The 27524-nt window shown below is 30.4% G+C and overlaps 1 protein-coding gene, 3 long non-coding RNA genes and 1 pseudogene across 6 annotated transcripts in view; 3 read left to right on the top strand and 2 right to left on the bottom strand.

Annotated features, from left to right (window-relative positions):
• Positions 1-877: 877 nt before the first annotated feature.
• Positions 878-27524, bottom strand: part of LOC122514265 — a 29145-nt gene continuing 2498 nt past the window's right edge. Inside the window, 29 exon segments of the mRNA XM_043630979.1 lie at positions 878-1170; positions 1245-1427; positions 1498-1551; positions 1554-1820; positions 2013-2153; positions 2254-2436; positions 2508-2639; positions 2712-2796; positions 2893-2990; positions 3683-3787; positions 6291-6428; positions 6663-6851; positions 7162-7488; positions 7943-8074; positions 17473-17655; positions 17852-18175; positions 18421-18750; positions 19010-19324; positions 19429-19560; positions 19624-19806; positions 19927-20088; positions 20091-20240; positions 20324-20455; positions 21061-21243; positions 21316-21459; positions 21703-21885; positions 22645-22680; positions 24735-24875; positions 25267-25449. Of these exon segments, the coding sequence (XP_043486914.1) occupies positions 983-1170; positions 1245-1427; positions 1498-1551; positions 1554-1820; positions 2013-2153; positions 2254-2436; positions 2508-2639; positions 2712-2796; positions 2893-2990; positions 3683-3787; positions 6291-6428; positions 6663-6851; positions 7162-7488; positions 7943-8074; positions 17473-17655; positions 17852-18175; positions 18421-18750; positions 19010-19324; positions 19429-19560; positions 19624-19806; positions 19927-20088; positions 20091-20240; positions 20324-20455; positions 21061-21243; positions 21316-21459; positions 21703-21885; positions 22645-22680; positions 24735-24875; positions 25267-25449 (5003 nt within the window). The 3' untranslated portion in view covers positions 878-982.
• On the top strand, positions 2337-6370 carry LOC122514267. 3 transcript variants are annotated; one of them, XR_006303016.1, is made up of 3 exons: positions 2337-2855; positions 2959-3189; positions 6293-6370. It is a non-coding gene; the product is annotated as an uncharacterized LOC122514267 (long non-coding RNA). The 3 variants fall into 3 exon arrangements; XR_006303015.1 differs by lacking the exon at positions 6293-6370 and adding an exon at positions 6128-6226; XR_006303014.1 differs by lacking the exon at positions 6293-6370 and having other exon boundaries at positions 2959-3639.
• On the top strand, positions 6379-27264 carry LOC122514266. Its single transcript, XR_006303013.1, has 8 exons — positions 6379-6462; positions 7261-7350; positions 7426-7593; positions 22317-22408; positions 24122-24294; positions 24363-24431; positions 24591-24812; positions 26500-27264. It is a non-coding gene; the product is annotated as an uncharacterized LOC122514266 (long non-coding RNA).
• LOC122514264 lies at positions 10897-14915 on the bottom strand (annotated as a pseudogene).
• LOC122514268 lies at positions 13964-14518 on the top strand. The gene is made up of 2 exons (XR_006303017.1): positions 13964-14300; positions 14393-14518. It is a non-coding gene; the product is annotated as an uncharacterized LOC122514268 (long non-coding RNA).

A 27524-nucleotide genomic window follows, 5' to 3' on the forward strand; every position in this document is an offset into this window, starting at 1 on the left:
CGGAGTCTGATTATAACGAATATTCTTGCAGAGCATGTTTAATAGTTAAGTAAATTAACAACATAAAAAAAAAGAAATAAATTCAAAGAATTTGTTTTCATCAAATGTTAGAGTAAGTAAAAAAAATTGTAAGTACGCAAAAGCATAATTGAGGACTGGTGATTATTTGTAAGTCATATTTTTCGTTAGGAAATATCTTTACTCATATTTGCAGGTTTGAATAATTTTAAAATTATTTTTCTCTAACCAGACAAACGAAAAAAAGGAAGTATATTTATTTTTGAAGCATTATTTTATATTATATTAACATTTTAAATTAACAAGCGAGACAAAATATGCCTTTTAAAATCTTTAATAGTTTAGAAAATTTGTATAATCACCAGCTCAATTGTATTATTCATTCTTGTTTTTTTCTTTTCTTAGGAATGTTCCAGTGGTCCACATTATTTAATTTTCTTGGAAAGGTCTCGTTTTTTACGTTAAATGTACATTACGTTATCTGTACTGAACAATCTACAAAATAATTCACAATGCTTTTCTTATATGCTATATCAATGATTGAGATGCATTCATTGTTAGATGGAAATTTTTAGCAGGGCAAATACACCGGTGAAACTATAATCGATATCACCGGAACATGGAGAGAGCATCGATCTTATTCTAATATGATATTAGTATTTTTATTATTATCGAGTCGAGAGAAATTGAACGTTTTGATTTGGAAGAAACGATGAGCATTCATCATTCAACCATTCAACATATCAATTTATACATTCACAAATTCGTTCATTATAGGTTTTACAAGTTTGTATCATTCTTACATTTGTTTATTCATTCGCTCTCTCATTCATTTATTTTCTTTCTCTCTCTCTCTTTCTCCCTTAAACGCTTTCTAAATGATCTCTTCTTACTTATTCTTTTTACTCGTCGGCTTAATCATTTTTTTTGTAAATTTTTTTCAGGTATCAACGAGATACATTTTTCAAGCTTGCTTTGGATGAGGCGTTGGTGTCGATGGTTCTGATCGGAAACATACAAGGAGGAAACCAGTGTACATTCCAAAGACCAGTGTAGTGGCTATCAGGATATACATGTAGATGTTCAATTCTGGTTGACGATATCTGTTTTTACGAAGCCATTCTAGAACTTCGTCTTCTTTGTGAAGGTCACCTTTCAATTAAAAGTATATATATTATACATGCAACATTTAATAGGTAAATAGTTTTTTCATTTGTTTATAATACCTCGGTAAATGCTGGGAAAACGTTTACGGAAGTAAACGATAGCCGGAAGCTTAGTAACACCCCATTTTCGAGCGTACCTTGGATCTGCCATTTTGACGAATGTTATATCTAAATTGTCCGTTTCTCCGTCGATCGTTTCTAATTTTTCATGAACTTCTTCGCTTTCTGTATTGTTATATTCATCTGAGGATAAAAATCACAATCTCGTTGTTTAGTTAATATAATTATATTTTTTCATAAATTAATTACTTACAAAAGAAGACAGCCAAAAATTCATTTTCATCTAGCAACTTGTCGAGCATCTTTTGTTTACTTCTTCGATTTCATTTTTAATCTCAAAAACGTCTTGAGAAGTAAGCCATTGTAAAATTTTGTCTTCTTGAGTAAGATCACCGTCGTAAATAAGAGGAGTTCTTTTACGAAAATATACCAAAGAAGGTATATTTAAAATGTTATATTTTTCCGCAGTTTCGGTACTCGATATTTTTACAAAATCTATGCCAAAAAGATCAGCTTCGCCATCGATCTTCTCCAATGATTCCATTATTTCGTCACATTCTGCACAATCTTCGTCATCTATTTTAATCATCAAAAAAAAAAAGGTATATAAAATATTATATTTAATTTTATTATTTTATGATTGATTATTATTAAAAAAAAGAACATTTCCTTTTTAATTTTATATATTATATACTTGATTTTATATTTCACACACACTTTTGTAATAATTTTATTGTAACATTTTACAGATTTTTGTTAATCACTCACAAAAGAAGACAGCTAAAAATGGCGACTCATCCAGAAGTCTCTCCAACATCCTTTCATTAACAGATTCAATCTCATCGGCCAATTCTCTATTATCATCATCGATTAACCATTCCAGGACTGACTCTTCATTTTGAAGATCACCTAAAATATATGAGAATTTGTATTTAACTTTACCATCTTATAAAATACGATGAAGTTAAGTAATTGCCAAAGAGAAAGAGAGAGAGAGAGAGAGAGAGACCTTCGAACAAAAGAGGATTGCCATTACGAAAATAAACAAGAGCAGGAAAAGTTTTAATGGAATATCTTTTCGCTAGCTGTGGATCTTGAATTTTGACCAAGTGTATACCAAAGACGTCACATTCATCGTCGACCCTTTCTAAACCTTCTAATATTTCGTCGCATATGTGACAGTTTTGTTTATCTGAAATAGATACGAAAATATCTTTTGTTTTATCGTTGAATGTTTAACTGCAAGTTCAAAGAAAATCTTACAGAAATAAACAGCAAGATACTGCGTTTCTTCGACAAAGGCTTCCAACATTACTCGAGTTATCAATTCAACACGATCTTCAGTTTTTTGTGTGATCAGCCATTGCAATACTTCCTCTTCTACGGACAAGTCACCTATAATAAAAACATTAGAAAGTCTGAAATTAAGTGCATAGAGAAAACTCTTAAGAAGAACATAATACAAACCTTCGAATACATTGGGTATTTGATTTTCAAAATAAACGAGGACTGGAAAATCAGTAACGCCGTAATCCTCAGCTACTTTGTGATCCTACAAGTGAACAGATCTGTGATTTTACGTTTAGATACAATTTTGTTAAGCAATATATTGTAAGTAATAGTATGCAAATGTCATACATATATTTACCTGTGTCTTTATAAAAGTAATACCATGTCTGTCGCAATCGTCGTCTATATTTTCTAATTCTTCTAGGATTCCCATACATTGTTCGCAATTGTCGATGTCTATAAGAATGAAATCATTGAAACATATTTGTGATATAAATGGAAGGTTAATATTTCGAGGAAATGTGATGATATTTTATTATTATTATAACAAATGAAAAATAAAAAAAGAAATGGATTATATTTGTAACGTTGGTTGCGATTGAGCATGCTATTTAAGAGCGAAGTTATGTCTACCGTGCAGAAAGATACATAAATGGTAAATAAAAATATTTTTTGAGCACACTATTCACAGCGGATTCTGCAGAGGTGGGACACTACTATTATCATTTGGACGTAACTCGCATGCTCAAATGCTCGTGCACCTATATATAAACAGTGTCATGTATGTCAAAATATCTACAGAAAATTGGATTGAAAATATTCTTGAAAAATTGTTGGACAAACGGAGATATAACGGAATAGTTTGAATATTTTGTTTGCGATAAAAAATCTCAAAGTTTGTATTTATTTCTAAGGGTCATGGAAGTTTCTATAAAGTGTAATTAGTTGACTAAATGCACGTATCAATTGTACGTGTGTGTTGTCTGTTGTTGTTGTGTTGTTGTTGTTGTTGTTGTAGTTGTACGTATGCATGATATTATGTATCTTCGCATAATTACGTGAAGATACAATGAAAACAATAATCAGGATCATTAATCGTTCTCTAAATTTTGTTGTTGGTTTCTTTGTGGTTTTTTTTTTATTTGTACCGTCAACATCCTCGGTTGTCTCATGTTCGTTGATCCTGTGCTCCCTGTGCCGTGTCTGCTTACGATGCATTTTTGCTTGACACATGTCGCAAAGCGTTCTGTTCCCTACGACATTATAGTATACACGTGTACACCACTTTTGGACAAGTTATTTAGATCAAGTGAATGTTTTATTCGTTGAGTATATCATCTAAGGAAAAGGAAATTATTTAAACATAGAAAAGATTTTTCTACGATGCATTGCAAGTTATCGTATGCAATACGTTCTTAAGATCAATTCGGACAATCCAAGATTTTGTTTAATTCGTTCTCAGAAGATACATATTTATTTACATGTGCAGGATGAGGTACCAAACTTAATCATCTAGAATAACTTTTAAATTATATATTGTACAACAGATTATTCTTATAGAAGTTACATGTATTAAGAGGGACACCATGCGGTATATATATAACTTTTTTTTATAAGTGGAGGCGTGTAGAAGATTTGAAGGTCAATCTTGTTTTTTAAATGGAATATCCAATTTTTTTGCGGCAGTTTGAAAGAGCATTAATTTCTAAGTAAAAAAGTATTAAACATTGTTTATCCTTAAGCTATTAATTAATAAAACAATAAAAAATACTTAATCCGCGTGAGATTACGTTGAAAGATTAACACATCACTGATGTGTATCTAATAATGGTCTACCAACGTATCACATACTCTTTAATGATGTCGCTTACGATTTCCATGATTTTCTATCATTTCATTATCGAAGGTGTTGCCTTCGGAGGAAAGAGATGTAAAATGTAATTTATTATTAAAAAAAAGTTGCATATGTTTTTAGTTTACGGCGTATGCTGTGAAAATGCAATGAAAGCCAAAATTGCTTATGCTAAAAATATTCTAAACTAAATCAACTATCACGGTATATGTTTGAAAGACTTTGTCATTCTTTTCTGCAAAGTTACTACTAATATATGATAAATTTAATAATAATTACATAATTTTAATTTCCGTTTTGTTTTATCTGTACATTATATTGTATTACTCTGTAATTAATGGCCTTTAGGGAGCCTAGGCTCTAGGGTCAATAAAATATTATTAAGTAAATAAATAAATAAATATTCCGTCACACACACCGAAACACTATTCTACGTACTTGCAACTAAATTATTATTAACGACATTATTAATGAATAATTATTATTTGCATCAGCAGATTAGGATTAATATTATTAACATAATAACCTATTTAATAAAGTTATATCTTATATATCACAAAATTCGAAAATCGAGAATTTAATATCGAGACTTTCGGCAGAAATTGAAACAAATCTTGGTATCGTCCGAAATTCTAAACAGAACTAAAATATTCAGCTTTTTTAAGGGAAAAACATTGCCAAATTTATTCAAAAATTTATCTCTAAATGTTCGTTCAATAACGCGGTATCAACATGACGATTGTCCTACATCTACTATAAGATACTTGATAAAGATTAAAATGTTCAAATATTTGTAGCTTTTATTATGCTTTTATCATCTTATTTATCGGCAACTCTATCACAGAAATCGTAGACGACGCTATTAGAGTAAAAGTACATGAAATGTTGATAGACATTATCAGATACACGCCATCGTCTTCGCGAATATTTCACAATCAGTGACATTAATCTTTCAACGCGATCCTATGCGGATTAAGTTTTTTATTGTTTCATTAATAAATAGCTTAAGGACAAACAATGTTTAATACTCTTTTACTTAGAAGTTAATGTTCTTTCAAATTGCCGCAAAAATGTAGGTTATTCCATTTAAGAAAACAACAATTAAACAACATTTAAAAAAAAAATAAAATTGTCCCTCTCAATACATGTAACTTCTATAAGAATAATTTGTTGTACAATATATAATTTCGAAGTTATTCGAGGTGATCGAGTTAGATGCTTTATTCTGTATGTACATAAGTAATATCTTTTCGATACATTAATCGGTCAGATATCTAAAATTTCATGATTTTTTCTGTTTAACTTTTTTCTGGTCAAGAAACTTTTTCTGGTCTTCCTTCAATTTTTCGATATTGTACTTTGAATCAATAGATGAACCAAAGGTTCGATTAATTATTTGTATTTAAAATTGTTTTTTTTCAAGTGTACACATAGAGAACAGAGAAATTTATAATAAATAATAGCAGTTGTGATTGATTTGAGAGCGTTAGTCACATGAAATATGTAATATATGTGATAATATTATTAGTGTAATTATAGACAGAATTTAGTTGATAAAAAGCGATTTAATTATGAATGCGTGTATATGTGCGGGTACGTGTGTTTATATGCTCGTTTATTTCCTAGTAATTTAATTACATTTGCAATTGCAAGGTTTTTAACAAAAAAAAGCCGTATAGTTTAATATATTATATATATTGAGACTACATTTAAATGAAATAAATTTTCGCGTTTTTTATAGATCCTTCAAGAATCGATAGCTGGCGCTTCGATTGACAATCAATTGGCAGCGTTTCCGACGCATGCGCAAAACTTTCTATTTTAATTAGATCGTACGGAAGAAACAATAAGAGAAGGTATTTAGTGATTTTATGTAATTAAAATATAAATATTTAAAAACTTACAGAAATATACTGCCAAGGACTCGGATTCTCGAATTAAATTGAGAAGTTCTTCTCCATCCAAAGCTTCGATTGCCTCTCCTGATGGATCCTTTTGCGTCATTAACCATTGCAAAATCTGTTCTTCGTCATATAGATCTCCTTCAATGGCATACGAGTAATAACAAATTAACAGGTATAAATAATGTAGTTATTGATTATTATATCTAAAATTATCATTAATATTTAAGTATGAATAATTTCATTTAAAAAACATCGTGGTTTTCCAAAATTAAAAATTTCAAGATAGCGTACAACGATCGTTTTTTGTTTCTAACGGATTCGTTTGATTTCAAATGCTTGTTACTAGTTATTGTGTTTTTAATGAATTCTTACCAGCAAATATCACCGGTTCTTTCGATGTCATTTTGAAGAAAAGAATCCCTGGTAACGCAAATACTCCATAATGTTTAGCGAGTTCCTTGTCGTCAATCTTTACAAATTTGATTCCAGCATTATCAGCTTCGTCGTCGATATGCTCGATTTCTGCCAGAACTCTACTACATTGTTTACAATCGTTGCTGTCTAAACATGCACATATAGTGATCAAATTTTTAAGAGACATAATTTATATTTAATTTATTTATTTATACATAAATAAAAAAACTAAGTTTGCAAAATTATTCCTCAATTATTCATGTATTAGGTAGAGTCATGTATAATTTTTTATTCAACATTATACTTTTTTTCTTATTACACCCCAAGAAGTCTAAAAAATATTGTGTTAATTTAGAGAGAGCAATAAAAAATCTTTACTAAGAGGCCTTTCTTTTTTTATAACATTAGCGTGACCGTTAAGGATTAATATTTAATTTGAATAGTTGAAAATATTTACTCACAAAAAATACAGCTAAGTAATCTGTAGATTGACGTATTTTATAAAACATCTTCTTGTTTATTCGTTCAATATGATCCGTTAATTCCATATTATCAGGGTCGGTCAACCAATCAAGGATCTCTTCCTCGTCATCGATATCACCATCGTAATTAGTACTTTTACCTTTTCGGAAATAAGTTATACCAGGTGGGTTTCTATAACCATATTTTTTGGCCATTAAACGATCCTTCATACGAACTATTTTAATTCCATATTCTGCAGCTTCGTCATCAATCAACTCAATGTGTCTGAGTACTCGAGGACTTTCTGGATCTTCTTCTTTGTCTGTGAATAATATGTTGAGAACAAAGCCACTTGAACATGTATTTATGGTTTCAACAACGCTCACATGGTCAACGATTTAATTGAAGAAGAGAAGATATTTTGAAAGTAAGTTTGCTTTTCAAATTATTTGGGATATGGACAAACAATTCTTAGTTTCAGGAAAGAGATTTTTTTGGGTTAATATTTGAACAAATTTTAATTAAATTTTCGAGAACAATTTATGTTGGTCAATAAGTAATAAGATAAATAAACATAATTTTGTCGAAAACGGGATCTCTTATTTTTATATTTAGAATCACCACTCGTTCTAAAACACCCTCTATATAAAATGTTTATTTAAATATTGTTATTATATCATTAATTTCTTTCACTTTTTGGTGAATGTTGTTTATTTAAATATCATGGTACTTATTGACCAAGCTGATAAATAATGGATATAGGAATACTTTCTTACAAAATATAACTGCGAGAAATTCCTTCGTATCAATATACTTCATTAGAGTTTCTCGATCAATCTCCTCTATGCTCTCGTCGGTTTTCTGTTTCACCATCCAATCGAGAACTTCAGCTTCGTCTAGAAGATTACCTGAGATATTGAAGAACATTCCAATCCGTGTTAATTGCTTTACTTACCGCAATTTCTCTCATTCTTTTATTCCTTTTTATCAACTATTTGCGGAAGTCGAGAAAAGAGTCCTACGAACGAAGTTGTTTCTGCTTGCGCACTTTTTTTTTCATTTCTAATAATACACATATATACTTATACTTATATGTATATATATGCGCATACTTAATAAGAATTAAGTAGGAAAAACAATTCGAAATATTTTGAACATATTGAAACTTATGAATTATTTAAAGAACAAAAGTTCGACTTCATAATATAAGTTTTATTTCGTTTAATCTGGAATGGCTATTCGAATTATCTGATAATTCAAATAATAATAATTGATATCACGATGTAACGCTAGTACTGTTGAAAATAAGTATAAACAAAATATATTCATTTCATTATTTGGTGCAATAAATATCGAATTGATAAAGACAATTAAATAGGGAATCATTGAGTAAGTGATTTGTGTAACATGCGAAGATATAACAAAAATTCAATGCGTTTTTCATAACTATGATCTATAATTAACATGGACGAAGCAAGATTTTTAACTCATAACTGGTAAACTTAAGTTAGACAATTTATTTTCTCTTATATCTAGAGAGTTTGATACTTATAATAGATTATTACCTTTTTTATTTTGTAAAATATTTTAATTTGTTTATTTTAAATTTCCATCATATCAGTTATGAGTTAAGAATGTTAATTGATAAACCAAAAGAGAAACTCATTTATTATCGTATAATAATGTGTTTATTGTTGTACATATCGATTTTGTTCAAATCAACGGTGGTAGTTTTCTTTATTTTTTAATTTTCTAATATGTTTTTTTTATCGGTCAGTGCACAAGTGTCATTTACGGAAAATATTACATATTAAATCGTATTTTTTCTCGAATTTATTTAACGTCGAAACTTTTCAATATAATTAATCATTTAGATATGCGTGCAACAGATAATCATTTATTGTGCTCTCTTCTATATATATATATTTTAATTATAAATTAATTACTTCTTGTATATTAATTTTTCTTGTTATTTTAAATTTTATTTATTATTGTTTTATCATTTTTAATTCTAATTTATTTTTATTTTTATCCTTTTGAAAAATAATACATATACGAATATAAATTTATAAGTACAAATCTCTAGTTTTGTTGTTCATATCTTTCTACATATATGTATATTTGTGTTTTGTTAATTTTGGTATCTCAGGTTAATCGATAATATACGATGTTTATATATTTGACACTCTACTTATAATATTGGCGCTTGCAATCCGATAAGCAGAAACATGTTAGTGATCAGTTTCAAGATAATTTATTTGTACGAGATTAGATCTATGAACTTAGATTGGTGATGTTATATACAGAGAGCCAAAAAAAAGATCATTATGATCAGCACGCAATTCTTTTGTGCAATAACGTGCACCGATCGTAAAAATATATATTATTTCTTTTTTTTTTTTTTTTAATTTATTTTAAAGTCTATTAATGAGTATCATCGATTGCAAACAAGAAAGTGTTAAATTTAAATATAAACGCGAAAATAAACCTATCATAATGTTGGAGGAGTGAAAAAAAGATTAAAAAAAAAGATATTACAATGAATTTACGTGTGTGATAAAAATTATTATATAAATTATGGGGTAATTATTTTTGAAAATAACATGACAAACTGAACAAAATTGAAAAAAAGAAACTCAATACGATATTTGTAATTCATGATAGAATTACGTACGCGAGAAAACGGCAGCCCTTTTTTAAGCTTTATAATTCATTTGAGATCCAAGTAACGCAGTCGTTTTCGTTTCTTTCTTTTTTTTTTTTTATAAAAAAAAGAAAGAAAACCGAGTCGCTAAAACAATAATTGCGAGATAAATCTAAATTGCATACCGACAAAAAAATTTATCTAATTGTAAGTAAGTAAGTAAGTAATTAAATTAGTATAAAATGTATTGACAAAATTTCTAAAATTGTTCTCTCTCTATTTTTTTTGATCATTAATATTTCTATAATGTCTCTTAGGTATTTTTCTTGAGTATATTACCGATGAAATGCAACAAATTCGATTTCATATATATATATAGATATATACACAGTAATATACACATATATACAGAAATCGATGTGATGTTAATGATTGCGAAGGGAGAACGCAGGTATATATATATAAATATATCCTAAAATTAGTGAGAAAATAAAAGGAAAACCGAGAGACACTATTGAAGAGAATATGATCACTCTAATTAATTCGAAAGTAATAACAATGAATAAACATCTTAAATAATCAACAATAATTAATAATAAAATAATAGCGAAGGAAAAAGGAATTGAATGCATAAATGAAATATCGATACACATTGATCCACCAAGAAAGAAAAGGAAATATGTGCGTGTGTGTGCGTGCGTGTGTGAAGTAACGATGTGATCAGCCAAAATATGTAATATATGTTTTTATAATTATTATAAGAGACAATATGATCGTTTTATATATTCGAAAATGATGACGAGTATTTGAAGATGATGAAGGAGATTTTTAACGAAGAATGATTGTCCGAATATATTTATGTTTGTGATTCATAGAAAGCACTCTTCAAATGTGCTATTCCTTGAAATTCTTACAAATGTTTCTTCTTATACGTTGCGTCGTTTGATCTTTCCTCCTATTTAATAGACGAGACGTCTGATACTCCACTGGATATGGAATCTTCCTTGTCTTCCTATTAGTTACACGATTACTTTTTGTCTTAAGCCACGGTCCATCGATCTCTCTCTCTCTCTCTCTTTCTCTCTCTTTCTCTCTCTTTCTCTCTCTCTTTCTTTATTTTTTTTTCCTTCAGGTTTCTTTCAGTTATAGTTCCTCTCCTTAAACCTTCATTAGGTATGGAAGACCGGCTACAACTGTAACAGCCGATAACACCGAGCTAACTCTCATATTTGTTTGTTATTCGGAGATGAAATAATAACTATCTCAAGTGTCCATATAAACTCATATTTTACTTTTTTTTTATTTTTTTTTTTTTTTAAATCATTTTTTTTTGTTTCATTCATTAATTTCTTTCCAATGCTGGTCATTTTCAGTTGGCCGTGTATTTAATGTTTAGTAATATCGAGGATACACATACATACACATTTATTTAAGACAAAGAAAAGTGGTAGCAGAAGTCTTAATATAATAAAGAAACGTTCGTATAGAATATCTTCTTATTTTAATTTTTTTTTTCTCTTTCTTTCTCTTTTTTACTTTACAGAATGTATAAACGAAAATTGTGGACACGGCGAGACGCAACTGATCGAGGCAGATCTATTTTTCTCTGTCTCTGTCTCTCTCTTTCTCTTTCTCTCTCTCTCTCTCTCTCTCTCTCTCACTTCCTCTCTCTTTCTTTCTTTTTTATTTTTAATCATTACCTTTTAGATCCATTAATTGTAAGATCAATTATTTCGAATTTTAATTGAGCTATTTTCTGATATGACTTACATGATAGACGAAAGAAAAGGAAAATGAATAATTGATTTCGCGAGTTAATATATAATATGTATTGTTTGAAATATCCCGGATGAGAACTCGGAGGAAACAGCCATCGTCGTCCACGGTAAGTATGTATGCGTGTTTCATGGACCGTAGATGTTCATCTAGCACTTGGACTTGGTTCGATTCCCTTCAGACACGATGCAAGATCCGCGAGACACCTGTATCCGAGATACGAAGACCAAACGTCAGCTCACACCGTTTCGATTTCTTTTGAATTTCTTTTCTAATATCATCTTTATTGCCTATATATTTTTATATTTGTTCATTTCATATGTTTTAGCCCCATTTTGTCGCATGCGAATGGCTGTGTTTCATAATGAAATTTTCTTCGATACCTCTACGACCACGATTACGTCTTGGTATTTATTAAATCACTGTCCATCGCAATAAACGAATGTTGGTAAAGATTCTTCACGTGTATAATTACATAAATACATACAATTACATAATAATATATATGTAGGATTCGTGAAAAAATTGGGCCGTTGGATTGACTGGACCGGGACTCGAAACCCGGATCTTCCGCTTTCCGGGTGACTGCTCTTTAACCATTGAGCTATCCAGGGCCCACCGTCCAATCTCCTCACGAACGCCTATTTAAGTTTGGCTTGGAGGTGCTCGCATCCCACATATATACTCATGAGAGTTAGATAATTCTGATAATGTTTTGATATCCACCGTTTTTGTTAAAGATCCGGTGATGCATTTGGACAACGATTTAATCATCTACTAGAGAGCTGTGTGCCAATAGAATTATTTACCGGTTCCGAAAAATCCTCTTTTTGCCTTTGACTGGGATTGCTTGACTTCGGTAGTTGAACTCTTGATCGTCGAACTCGTCGTTGCCATCTTTCTGCTCTCCTTGCTGTTAGCTTGTTATAGGCTTCAATGCCGAAGTTTCCGTTTTACCGAACCTGCTTCTGACGTTACCATGAAGTCTATCCTTTTCCTTGATAACAGGGCTGACTTTCGTGGCCTTGGCGAGTTTAGTGCCGCGAGCAACCTTCGCAGGACAGCACTGGTAGGGCTCATAGGAGGGAATCTTGGGTTTCGCGCTTTTACCTCCCATTCCGATGTAGAAACAGCCGTCGCCTGCAGTAAGCAAATACAACATCGAGTCAGATACAAAGAGAATGAGAATCTTATATGAGTGAAAAAGAAAAAAAGGCTCTACACTATGGCTAACTTCTTTTTTGCTTTCTCTCTTTTTATTGTTGTTGTTGTTGTTGTTGTTATTATTATTATTATTATTATTATTATTATTATTATTATTATTATTATTATTACTATTATTATTATTATTATTATTATTATTATTATTATTATTATTATATTATTATTATTATTATTATATTATATTATTATTATTATTATTATTATATTATATTATTATTATTATTATTATTAATATTATTATTATTATTATTTTTTTTTTTTTTTTTTTAAATATCTTTTTCTCGCACGAGTCATATAAGACGAAAAGAAAGAAAATAAGGGTACATTGGAGTGAATCATAGAACGTTTGGGGTGGATTGAATAAAGGGATTATACGTAAATATTTGGATTGAAACAAAAGTGCAGAAAGTCAGCATGTAAGAACAGTGAAGATAGAGATAGAGAGATAGATAGATCGATAGATAGATAGAAAGATAGATAGATTGATAGAAAGAGAGAGAGAAAGAGGGGTTGCGAGATAGACGAAAACGAGCAACGAAAGGCTTGACTCGTGCGATTGTTTTGTTGCTGAAAAAATTCAGAGAATACGTTCACTCCAACTCCAATTGCGTAGCAAAAGCCAAACGTGCATGTTTTTGTAACAAACAACTTTCTTTTTGATTTAATTTAATTTATTTTTTTCTTATATTATTATTGTTTTTTTTGTTTTTTTTTTTCTTTTAAATATGTTTCGCGGCGAGTCGACGACTCTTTCAGGGCAGCCATTTTTGCCAAACCGATATTAATAATTTTTTCGAAATAATTATCGCACGTTAGGGTCGGGTTGTTAAATTGTTGATCTTAAAAAAATCAAATATAATCATTGAATTTAATAATGGAGTCAGTGTCTCTCGCAACATTCATTTTAATGTTCAAATGTTGTCTCTTACTTATTTGCGTTAATGTTTTTTTAAATATACTTGTTATATATTAATTTTTTAATTTAGCCCACCCTTCGTTTTCTCGCTTTTTCTTTTCTTTTTTGTTTTTTTTTCTTTTTTTTTTTTCGCAAACGGAGGCTACTCTGATTCTCTTCGACTCGGAGCTCGCTGCAGACGACAGCTGTCTTACTATAACAGGAACCATCGGCTCGCTTTGAAGAAATCAATGTTATTAGGTAAAAGTGCGATTTCGAAACGTATTTGGAGCTACGTACGAATTCATATAAATTATTCCACAGTAAAATTGAATGGTACATCTTGATAATCGGATATTTGTAAATATTCAATTATTTTATTATTTTTTTTTTTTAGAAAATGCAAAAGAACGATTTAAAAGTTGGATCAAAATAATAGGAGAAATAGATGTTTAAGTTCACTGAAAATTTCAAACGAGCATAGAGAGCATCATTGTAATTATAAATTGATTTCAACATTCTTTAAACCGATCTATGAAACATTGATCCACTTGTATCCATCATTCATTGGATATAAAATATCTTTCGCATTGAGGTAAGCTTTAATAAGTAATAATCAAACATAACATATATGTACATGATAATATCGAATGTTTCAAATTGTTTGTTTATTATGAAAATACGTAGCTCCATTGACGATAGATTATTAAAGGGGGCAGGCACTCGGTAGACATATTTAGAGGATTTTCATAGCCAAAAGGAATACGACAGGTATATAAACGCATAATAAATGACAATACATAGACTTCAAAATTACATATTATGAAAAAGAGAGAGCAAAATATAAAATATAAAAGTATACAAAAAAAAGAAAACGATGGAAATAGATACAAAAAGGGAGATAGAAAGAAAGAGAGACGGGAGAGAAAAGAAAGAGAGAAAAGTATTTGTCGCATGCAGGTATTGCGCCTTACGGCCCAGCTCAACCGTGAGCGGTCAGTGAACAACCACGTTTCATCTACAATTGTTATCTCAATAATTTTGAATCGCTCTACTACTGTGGTATATACATCTTTACTTTGCGGGATATCGCTGAAGTATTGCTTTTTCTTTCGCGCAAAACAAAGCCCGGTCACACTTCGATCTCACGTGAGTTCCTCTTCGGCCTCCTGGGTTGTTGCCGGACCTTTACCTTTCTTCAGGATATTCTTCAGGGCTTTGTTTAAGTCTTTTGCGTTTCCTCGTCTTCTTCGTCATCATCATTATCATCTTCATCATCATCATCATCATCATCATCATCATCATCGTCATCATCATCATCATCATCATCGTCATCATCATCATCATCATCATCATCATCATCATCATCATCATCATCATCATCATCATCATCATCATCATCATCATCATCATCATCATCATCGTCGTTGTCATCGTCATCGTCGTCATCGTCGTCATCGTCGTCATCGTCGTCATCGTCTTCGTCGTCATCGTCGTCATCATCGTCATCATCATCATCATCATTATCATTACCTGCATATTAACAGGATCATCGATAACAGTTGCTGTTTTTTTATCATATGATATACGTGTATCTACGTTTTTTGTGATCGATAAGGCCTCGGTTTTAATGGATATATATATATGTATATATATATACATACCAATATTACTTTTAAAAGCATCTAGTTCTCCCTGTATATTTTCTTCTTTAAGTAATCCGATAGTTCATATTAATCATTTTGGCAGACAGATGATTACTATAATTTTGTTTTTGTTTTTATGTGTGTGCGTGCGTGTATGTCATTGTGTGTACATCTACGTTTAACTCGAGTGTTATTTGAAATTTGATTAATATTGATTAATGCCGTCTCTTCGACAAAATATATTCACACATAAAATGACAAAAAAGAGGTATGTGCATATTAAACACAGAGGAATTTTGATCTTTGAATTTGTGTTTCGACAAAATATGTATATACATAAAATGTTAATTTTGTATAGAATTTTGTTTAAATGCATAAACATACACGCATATATGGTAATTTTGTCTAACGATAATGAACAGATTCCAATGACTAATTTCTTTTTTCTCGAATATATAACTATGTCCCGCGTTTGTGTTAAGAAAGAAACAAAAGATAGGTGTTATTGAGCGCGTTTTTGCGAGTGAGTAGCAAAGAAAGAAAAAAGAATAGACAAAAAGCTTTTTTTACGTATCAACTTATACGTATGTGTGAGTAAAAAATAGTTAGAAAAGAATTTTCTTCGTTTTTCATTTTTCAAAAAGTTAGATTATTCATTAATTCATTTATAACCGAACTTTCTGAAAAGTTTCTTATCATTTTGTTGCTGTAGACTTGTTTCATTTCGAAATATTCCAATTTTGTTATTCTCCCCACCGCTGTGATCCATTATTCTTTTTTTAACGTTAACCGAACGATTGCAACAAACATGAATTTGTTGACATTTGGAGCAGTAATGAATTTTGAACCTTTTATGTTTTACGATCAAATATTAGGGGGATTGCGATGGTGGTAGAATAACTGGAGTGATCACTATAGCGCGTGTATTGTACTCATAATACGGTGGTATAGTAACAACCGAGATTAACGTCACAAAAAACAGTACACCAGTAATAATAATCATGATCCTAGAAATTTCCTTACTTTTTTGTTCGATTAACCATTCCAGAACTCTGTCCTCGTTCTTAAGATTACCTATAAAAGGTACACACGCATATAAAAATGAGCAACTCTTTCGGTTTGGCATACCGAAATCTTTTTTCATGGTTAAATCGTCGGTGGCATGTCGGGCACGTCTTTTTTTCTCTAAGAAATGCTTAAAAATGCATTACACAAAGTCTGTAATAGGATAATTATAATAATTATTCTATATATACAGGCTGATAAAAAAGGGGTTCGACATTTGAAGGATTTATAGTACTTATCGAGACGAGTAAAAAGTGTCTAATTAATGTGGATCCTAAAATATCACCCCTTTCGATGTAAATTAACTTTCATTATTTATGATCATTAGAATCTCGAGTAAGCGAGTCTCTTGGTAATACATTGTTCAAGGTTGCCAAGATAAGTTTATTATGAAAATGAGCCAAAACTATTACTAATATCAATAAATATTACTTCGTAGCAGAGTACAAACTTTTAATAGATATTTATCCCGTACGTTCATAAATAATAGTTAATTTACAACGAAAGGATTCATTTTAGGTCCTACATGTTAAATATTTATTTATTCTTAGTCGTTTCGGTGAACATTATAAGCCCTTCAAATATCAAACCCATTTTTTTATCACCCTGTATAGAATAATTTCGGGGAGAATGATATATTCCTTTTTTTTCTATAAATGTACATGATTTATCACATTTAAATCTAATGCTATTAAAATGCGATTTTTTCAAGCAAATTTAATAAAAAAAGAAGTAAGCATTTTTGGAGTACATAAAATAATTAAAAAATCAATGATTTTTTACTAAATTAAATTAATAATAAGTTATATATATTATAATATATTAATTAATATTATCTATATAACTATATATAATGATATGTACTCATTTAAAATAATGTTACTCTAGAAAATATTTAAAAGATATACAAATATAGAGGAAAAAAAGTGAATGGGATAAATTAATTAAAAATAAATATTTTTTTCTATGTACGTAGGAAATGAAATAATATTGCACCGACTACCTTTCTCGACTCTGCATTTAATGATCAAGCAAAATGAAGCACACTAAGCTTACCGTCATACATGATTGGAACACCAGTCTCGTAGTAAATCAAAGCTGGAAAGGAGAAGACACCAATCTCGGCTGCCAATTTAGCATCGTTCGATTTGACGAATTGAATTCCGTGTTTATCTGTATCATCGTCAATCGTTTCTAATTCTTCCAATATTTCTGCGCAGGTATCGCAATCGTCATCGTCTAAGTGTAGACAAGAAACACAACAACGACGAAATAATTTATCGCAACTATCTATCATAATTACATATATATATATATGTTCCGGTCAATGTAGAGAATCCAGGCATTGTATAGAATGCCCCGGGCAATCTATACACATGTCACAGAACAAGGTTTTTTTTTTTAAATAATTATACAGTATATCGTCTTAAAATACTTACAGAAAATACAGCAAGATGTTCTACGTCGTTAATAAGCGTTTGCAACGTTTTTCTATCAGCGCTTTCGATAACATCAGGCGTGGAGCTACGAAGATCTAAAACCCAATCTAAAATAGCTTCCTCGTGCATCATATCTCCTGTATAAAATTGACGAAATTTGTGCCTGTAAAATGCAAGAGCTGGTAGCCCAGGTAAATCGTATTCCTTCTCAATGCCTTCGTCAGATATTTTAACAAAATCTATATTTTTTTCTTCGCATTCGTCGTCAATGTTTTCTAACTCTTGCAGAATTTTTTGGCTCTTTTTGTCACCTTCCTTATCTGTGTAATAATATATATGCATATATAACATAATTATTATTTATTATTTTTATATCAAAATGATTCTGAGGTATAGCTCGAAAAAAGAAATACAGGCAGCCAATAATATTTAAATAAATTTAGTAAACAATTAATCTTTTTCGAAAATGTTTATAATAATTTTTAATCGCTCGTGTACTTCGGGGATACTCTCCTTTGTATTTTTATTATATTATCAAAATAAGACGCTTAAAATGTATACTTACAAAAGAAAACAACAACATAATCGTTCTCATCTAAAATATTTTCTAACAGCTTGGAATTAACCTCCTCGATCTTTCCTGGTATCTCTAATGTATTTTCGTCAGTGATCCAGGAAAGAACTTCGTCCTCGTCTCCAAGATCGCCAGGATATATCAAAGGTTCTTTGTTTCTGAAGAAAGCCAGTGTAGGAAAACTTTTAATACCATATTTTTTGGCAAGGGGCAAATCTTCCGTTGTCACGAAAATGATACCAGCTTCGTCGAGCTCGTCATCGATATTTTCTAATTCTAAAAGAACGTTATCGCAGCTATCGCCTTCGTCGCAGTTTCCACCTGGCGAGAACAATTCAATTATCTCGTATTTTTAAATTTATTATTTTTACATAAATTAATACTATATAATAGTATTACATAAATTAAATTAAATAAAATAAAATTATAAATTAAAGTTATAAAAATAAAATAAATTAAATATAAATACATAAAATATATAAAAAAAAATATATAAAATACGTAAATTAAAGTTATTAATTTAATTAATGGATAAAGAAAAATGTATGTTGTCATGAGAAATCATTTGCAATCTACTTACTAAAATACACCACAACATATTCGTGTTCGCTTATGAGATCGGTCAGAATTTCATCCGTGACCTCTTCGATCGTGGCAGTGTTTTTTTGTTCGATCAACCATTCCAAAACTTCATCTTCGTTGAGAAGATCACCTTCGTAAATAGCTGGGATCTTATCTTCGAAATAAACTAAAGTAGGAAGATGATCGATACCGTACTCTTTCGCTTCTGCATCATTATCCATTCTAATGATAACAATGCCTTCCTTTTCGAGTTCATCGTCGATATTTTCTAATTCGTTTAAAATACGTATATCCTGCTTGTCGTCTTTGTCGTCTAATATTAAACAAATAATACAATTTCATAGAACATTATTGGGAACGCGCAAAATATGACAGATTATACTATCGAACATAGAATACATGTACAGAGTTTCTTACAAAAAAGGACAGCAAGGTATGGTGAAGTTTCAATGAGCTTTTCCATCATTTCATCCGTTACTTCAGGAATCTCAGTATGTTTTTTCTGATGTAAGAGCCATCCCAATAACTGATCTTCGTTCATTAGATCACCTAGAGGGAACATAGTCAAAATCGATCAATGGAAACATCTAAATGAGTTTATTGAAGTTTTACCTTCGTAAACGTGAGGTATTCTTCTTTCGAAGAAAACTAAAGTTGGAAGGTTTTCAATACCATATTCCTTGGCTTCATCTAAATCATGAATCTTAACAAAGGCTATGTTATGTTGATCACAATCATCGTCAATGTTTTCTAATTCGCCAAGCACGTTCTTACTTTTCTTTTGATCTTTGTCATCTAAAATGAAATGCAAAATTAAAAAAATGAAAGATTTATCAATTTAAATGTTAATATAAATATTAAACGATAATTATATAAGCGCTTTTACACGACCGTGATTAACAATTAATTACTAACAAAAAAGTACGGCTACGTGCGGCATTTTTTCAATAACCATGTCTAACATCTCGTTGGTGATGTCCTCTATTTGTTCACTCTTGTGCTGTTGTTCCAACCATTTCAATACCTTCTCCTCGTCCTCCAAATTACCCTCGTACATCGTTGGTATTCCTTTTTCAAATAAAGCATACTTGGTATTTTTTCGATACCGTATTCCTTTGCTTCTTCAGCGTTATCGATCTTCACAAAGGTAATTCCAAATTGATCACATTCGTCGTCGATGTTCTCCAATTCGTTTAAAATCCTTTGCGATTTCCGATCGTTGTTATCATCTTATTGTAAAAACAATTAGAAAAATGTAGACACAGTAATGAATAAATAACATTCATAAACGTTCATTAAAAGACTATCTTACAAAAAAGAACAGCCAATGTTTTGCCATCTTTTATCAAACGATCTAACATCTCATCGGTAACATCTTCTATTTCATCTTTTTCCAATTGCGATAACAACCATTCTAAAATTTCATCCTCGTTTTCGACGTCACCTAAAATTATAAAAACAATATATAACTAATTGATAGTAATCTTAAATATTTGTTATTGAAGTTATACTTCTTTTTGGCGCGTTGGGGAAAATGTAATGGAGAGTGATTTTGTTCCGAGCGTCTGGAAAAACGACACCATGAAGTTTGTCGATATTTACGACAAAGCGCGGCAAAGCGATTTCAAAATTTATGGCATGAAAATATCGTCTTTCTTCTTTTCTTTCTCAAGGGGGTCAACCATTCAAGTACTAATCGTACTCAGCGCTGCTTTACTTAAATAATGATCGAGCGAGAACTAATGCTGTAACCGCGCCATGGCTGTTGACGCGTCAAGTAATTCGATATATCTCTCTTATATTTAGTGTGGACTGATATCTATATTTTCATATTTTCTTTTTCTTTTTTTTATTCTTTCTTATATATATAATAATAATTATTTTTTTCTTTTAAGTTATTTTTTTTCTTTGAAGATTTTTTTTGAAGTTATTTTTGAAATTATTGAGGTTATATTCGTTTTGGTACGGCAAAGAAGTATAACTTATTACGTGCGTACATAAGTACACACATCAGTTTTTTCTTTATTTCATCTTATTTGATTTACCTACCGTCATAAACATTTGGAATTTGCTTTTCAAAATAAACAATCGCTGGTATAGAATCTAAACCAAAATCCTTCGCTGCTTTTTCGTCGTCAATCTTAACGAATTGAATCCCATGTTTGTCCAAATCGTCATCGATCTTTTCAAGCTCGTTCAATACTTGCATCGAATCCTCATCACCGTGATCGTCTGTTTAAAATACAATTCCATTTATTATCTTCAAATATTCAATTTGAAAAATAACTAAATATATATACTTACAAAATAAAACGACCAGGTTGTCGATGTTTCCAATTAAAGTGTTCAATGTTTTAGCTGTTACATCTTCGATTACATCTTCTTCGTCGCCAGTACTTTTATTTGCTACTAACCATTCCAATACGTCCTCCTCTCTGCTCAATTCGTCTATGCAATCATTAGGATCAATTAAATGTATTGATTTTGCACATTAAATTCATCATTTTGCAACCCAAATGAACTCTTTTGCAAGTCTAATTCACCCTTTAGTCTTGTAATTTGACTTGCAAAAGGCTAAATTTGACTTGGAAAAGAGCGAATTTCATTTGCAAAAGGGCGAATTTCAAGTTCAAAAGGGCTTATTTCAAGTGCAAAACCTGCATAACATTATTTTGTATAATTAATACTTACGTTCGTAGATAATAGGTATTTGGTGCCTATAGTAAACGAGAGCCGGTAAAGGTCCGAGATTATATTCTTCGGCAAGCTGTTCATCAGCAATTTTGACAAAACCAATACCCAATTGATCAGCTTCGTCATCAATATTCTCCAATTCTTGAAGTGCCCTCAAGCATTTTTTGCAGTCTGGCTTGTCTGTCCCATTTGAAATAAAGTGATAGATTACAAATCCTATCATCCTACTTTTCAATTTACATTCAATTATTTGTTTCTCTCTTGTGCCGTATTATGAAGTAGCAATCAATTTCTAAACAAAACAAAAACTATAGCAAAACGTATTTCATTGAATTGTTGAATTGATGCGAATACAACAGAGAAAAACAAAATAAGTATATCCTTCCTAGACAGTATGCATTTATCCATGAACATTCGAGATAACTAATAACTACAACAAAAACCTACAAAAAATTGTTTTCTCGCCACTTGTTGCAACCCCTTCTCTTGCCGTGTATATAATATTAAATTTGTTTTAAATAATATACTTACATATATATATAAAGAAGAAAAAGCATAACGAAGTGCTATTATTTAAAAAGCGTCATAATTTGCAAATGTGTATTTTACAGGTACTATCTACATAATCATTTAGAAAAACGGAGATGTCGAATAATAGACAAAAAGGTGACAAAGGACACACCATATACAACATGTATCTAAGGTATTCTTCTTTCTAAGAAAAAATCAAATTTGTTAATATAAACAAAATAAAATATATAACTGTCAATAAAAAAAAAAAAGAAAAAAAGACGAGTGTAAGGAAACATCAACTAGAAGCAAGGTTTAAGTTAATATACGTAAAAGCATGTACATAACATATACATACATGTATGTATAGATAAAAGCTCTAATGTAAAAGGTAAGGATTGGTAGATTTGCTTTTGAATGTGTACTTACTAGAGCCGGTGCCAGCACATCGCTGCGTATCCGGACCTATCCACATTAACACACACAAGAACGTTTCACATATATGTAATATTTACAAGTATTGTCATAATGCAACGGGTCGCAAAGCGAAACCTTCGACATTTTGATAAACTTACAAAGCTCCTAAAGAGATCTCATACTCTGTCATCGTAAATATCGCATTAGGCATGTAGCTTTGCTCGACGAGAGTCGTGATTCTATTAAATATCATTTATTAATCATTCTCATTATACAAATAATCTATGATATTGTGTTTACTCGATAATTTATTAGGTTGGTGCATATGAAATGTCGGATTTTCCTTACATGTAAACGTTTGTCCTCCCTGTTTTCGTTATTCTTTTATTTTTGGCATAACTTCGTTTATAGTCGTACCGTCGACAGCCACAGTCACATTTCAACAAAACAGATTTTCTCAAAAATGTTTAATTTTTTAATTTTTTTTTAATTTTATAAGCACACGAATTCAACCGATATTCGTGTAATTTTTTAATATGAGTAAAAAACTTGGTAAAAATGCTGCAAAATCTGCACGCAATATAAACCAGGTGTTTGAGAAGAATACTGATAACGATCGAAAAGTGCATCATTGGTTTATTGATTCTAAAGATCAGAATTTCTTTAAGACCGATATCTGTGCATTATAATCTCGTTGGGAAAAGTATATTGAAGCGAATGGAGCATATTTTGATTAAATAAACAAGTTTTGAAAAAGAGATATGCAGTTTTATATATTCACTTAAAAATCCGACATTTCATACGCACCAACCTAATAAATCATTTATCGATTGGCTGCAATATGGTTATAGATCTCATTATATTTTTATTTAATTATAAAAAAACTCAGTTATTTGCAATCATCACTTTCGTCGCGCAACATTAATGATGCCAGCAGAAAAAAGTGTGTGCATTGACTTTTATTAGACAATCATTGGTAGTAAACTGTGTATGCATGTCCATATACATATATGTGTATATATACATATACATATACATATACATATACATATACATATATATATTTTCGTGTTCTTTGCGATACGTTATGAGTGCGCCTTGTTTATCGCTAATTAATCAAAAAAAGAGACATAGAGACAATAACGATTCATTACAGAAAGAAATAAGGAAAAACAAATACTAACAATAGGGAAGATTAAATATATGTGTATGTATCTACAGGCAATCCCAAAAGGTTTGACTCTAAATTGTTCTATGAGATCTCCTCGATACGTTTCATTGTCAGAAATATCATCGTTCAAACGTTTTAGGGATATTCTGCATATGCTTATGGGTATATGTGTTCACATGTATGTGTGTACTTATTTAAGGATTTATTTATAACATATAACGAGAATAAATGAGAAAAGAACGACAACATTAGATATGTACAACAGTATATACAGAGTTATGAAAATATTGCTTTTTTTTTCGTTTGTTTACTTTTTAGACACGTCAAGTTAAAAAGGGAATGTGTTAAAGCGCGGAACAAGGACCAGGAATATGAAAGTGAAAAAAGAATAAATAAAGAACGATATTTGCAACACGTGTATCACAGTGAAGTAAAGCTACCATCATGGATTATGTTTGTTTTTTTTTTTTCTATCAAAGAATGTTTCTTTGGTAAGTATTATACCTATCGTTGGCTTCTATTTAGATACATACATATTATACATGTTTATCCTTTCTAGAAATATTCGTCTAAATAATATCAAACGAATAAATATCAAATTAATACATGATAGGCCAAAAATTCGTAGGTAATTTTTAATATTAATTATTTAATATTATATAATAACATTATAATATTATATATATATATAATATAATATATATATATATATAAAATTATAATATAATAAATTTAATATTATAAATTCATAGGTAAATCTTAAGATCAATCACTTTTCTTTTTCTAGATTTATCAGTAATCGATGAATTATTCTGTAATCGAAGAAATTGCTCTCCCAATATGATGCTAATTTGAAGTAGATTGAAAAAGAACGATTCGGGAAGAGGAGGATATAAATAAAAATAGGGAGAAAAAAAAAACAAAAACTCACAGAAAAGAACCGCTACGAATTCAGTATCTTCGACGATTTTATCCAGAATTTTTGCATTGACTTCTTCTATCCGATCTGGTAAATCCATTGCCTCTAAACTAGTAAGAAAGTCTAAAACGTTTTCTTCGTCCATCAAGTCTCCTAAAATGATGAAATTATTCATAAGAAGTTTACTTAATATTATTTTATTCGATCAATTAAAAAAGGATTGGATATTTAATCATTGATAATTCGTTGGCTATTTGTCAATCGATCCTAAATATTAGATTGGTCGATAAGTGATATCAAAAATTTTTTTTTTAATATAAAAAATATATTAGTGTTTTATTTTATTTAAATACGAAATACTAAAAAGTATTTCAGTTAAACAGATAACGCTAGATTTTTCTGAAGTATTCTTATGAATATTTCGAACAAATGATTTATAAAGAAGGGTGGGAGGGGGGGATTCGTCGTATTTTTTTGTTTTTTCAATAATCAATTTTTGGAAGTATTATCATTAGCGTGTAAAAAAAATTTGTTCTAATCTCACCATCGTATATAATTGGTTCTTTCTCACGGAAATACGTGAGAGCAGGGAAATTTTTAATTCCATACTGTTTGGCAACTCTTTTATCGTTGATCTTGACAAAATCGACTCCAAAGTGGTCCGTGTCATCGTCTATTTTTTCCAATTCGGCTAATACTTTGTCACACGTCGTACAGCTTCTCGCATCTGTAACGAATCGATTATACTATTTTATTCTAAACAATTTATAGACATATGTGCATACATAGATAAACATATACAGTCTGTCGAATTTTAGATATCAATTAATCATTTTAAATTTGATACCGTATTCGTCAACATTTCATTTGCTGATATATATATATATATATATATATATATATATATATATATATATAGCAAGATGGATTAATACGTCGAATAATCATGACGTATTATTGTAATATTAATTTCTTTTTTTACAAATGTTAATCACGAATTTATTAATGTGATAATTTATATGTATATATATATTTTTTTTCTTTTTTTTTTATTATCTCCTTATCGTATTCAAGAACGTCTCGAGCTTCAGGTTCATTGAAAATTCAGTCCGCACTCTTGCATTTTATGTTTTTCACCAGAGTCTCTTGGCAGACTTGTCCGAGCTCTTTGCCGGCTCTATTTGCGGTGTCGGCTGACCGTGCTCTAAGCGAGTATTCGGTTACAATTGTTGAATATGGAACGTTTTACAATTAATTGGCATAAATAGGTTAAACAATACTTTACACACGCTACTCTAGACATTTCTGTTATATATGTATATGAATAATAAATAATAATAATGATAAAGAATTACATTCTTTCTTATACAATTACGACTACTTTTGTTTTGCATTATTTCAGAAAAAGTATTTCTCATCATTAGGAAGTCCCATTATAGGTTTTTCATAAATGGATTAATCGTATTTCCAGTATATATTAAGAAAAATTTCTATTCGTTCGTAAATTGTAAATATAATTAAAAAAAATATAACATATAAATTATATTCCCTATAATAAAATGTTATTTCATATTTTAATCCAAATGATCACATTATTAAATTCGTGATTAACATTTGTAAAAAAAAAATAAATATTACGATAATGCGTCATGATTATTCGACGTATTAATCCAACTTTCAAATAATTACAACAAACTATGAGTACTGTATCATAATAAAACAACAAAATTATACAGAAACAAATGAAATTTGACATATATAACAATTTGTATTTTAGATGATTGGGATTCTTAACGACTAAATTCATGGCTGCCGTTCGTAAAACAGAAAAACCATATTGACGTGGCTTACTGTTAAGATTCGTTAAAATCGAAGGGAAAAGAAAAAACAAAGTAAAAAAAAAAGGATTAAACTACGAGAGAATAGAAAAAATGCAATGACAATAAGATTGTTTGCTTAGCAATAGGCAAATCGAAAAAGTACAAAAAAAAAAGTAAAAAAAAAGAAAAAAAAGAAAAAGATAGCCCCTGAGGCGGCACGAGACGATGAGAGCGGGAGAACGTGCCAGCTGGAAATAGGTTCGACGTGAGAGCTCGTGGTCCGGGTCCTCCTCCTCTACGTATACATGCGTATAAGTGCGTTAGAAGACATCGTCGACGAACCGCGACGATTTGTTGCCCGGGCTCTTACACGAAGCTTTTTCCTTCATTTACTCAGCTTCGTCCTTTTTTTTTCTTTCTATTTTTTTCTTTTTCTATTTCTTTTTTTCTCTCCCCCCCCTTCTTCTTCCGTGGAAGATTATACAGCAAGTTTCTTCATTATCTTTTCATCTCTCTTCTTTTCATCCTACCCCACGTGATCAGCCAATAACGCTACCTCAAAGTACGAATGGATCATCGAAATTCGTAGACACACGGTATTGGTAGTGGTGGTATTAGTAGTAGTAGTAGTAGTAGTAGTCAAGCTTTTCTGATTAGTAGGGTAGCAGGAAAGAGAGAGAAAGAAAGATAGATAGAAAGATAGACAGTAAGATCGTTAGAGAGAAAAAGAGAAAGAGAGAGAGGCTTGGAGGCAAAAGCCAAAATAACTCGAACGGATTCTAAATGCGGCAGAGTGCCGGCCTTGCTACAGCGCCTTTAAGAATCAAGTACCACTCTAGGATGATGATTCCTGTATACGAAATTTATACGTTTTTCTTTCCGATACTAATTTCGGTATATATATGTTAACAGATGTTAAGTAATTACTTATTTCATATGTTTCATTAAGATGTTCTCATTAGATTGCATTAAGAATTTCCCA

The sequence above is a fragment of the Polistes fuscatus genome, unplaced genomic scaffold (assembly GCF_010416935.1).
Source record: "Polistes fuscatus isolate 324 unplaced genomic scaffold, CU_Pfus_HIC Scaffold14, whole genome shotgun sequence".
In the NCBI taxonomy this organism is placed as follows: Eukaryota; Metazoa; Arthropoda; class Insecta; order Hymenoptera; family Vespidae; genus Polistes; species Polistes fuscatus.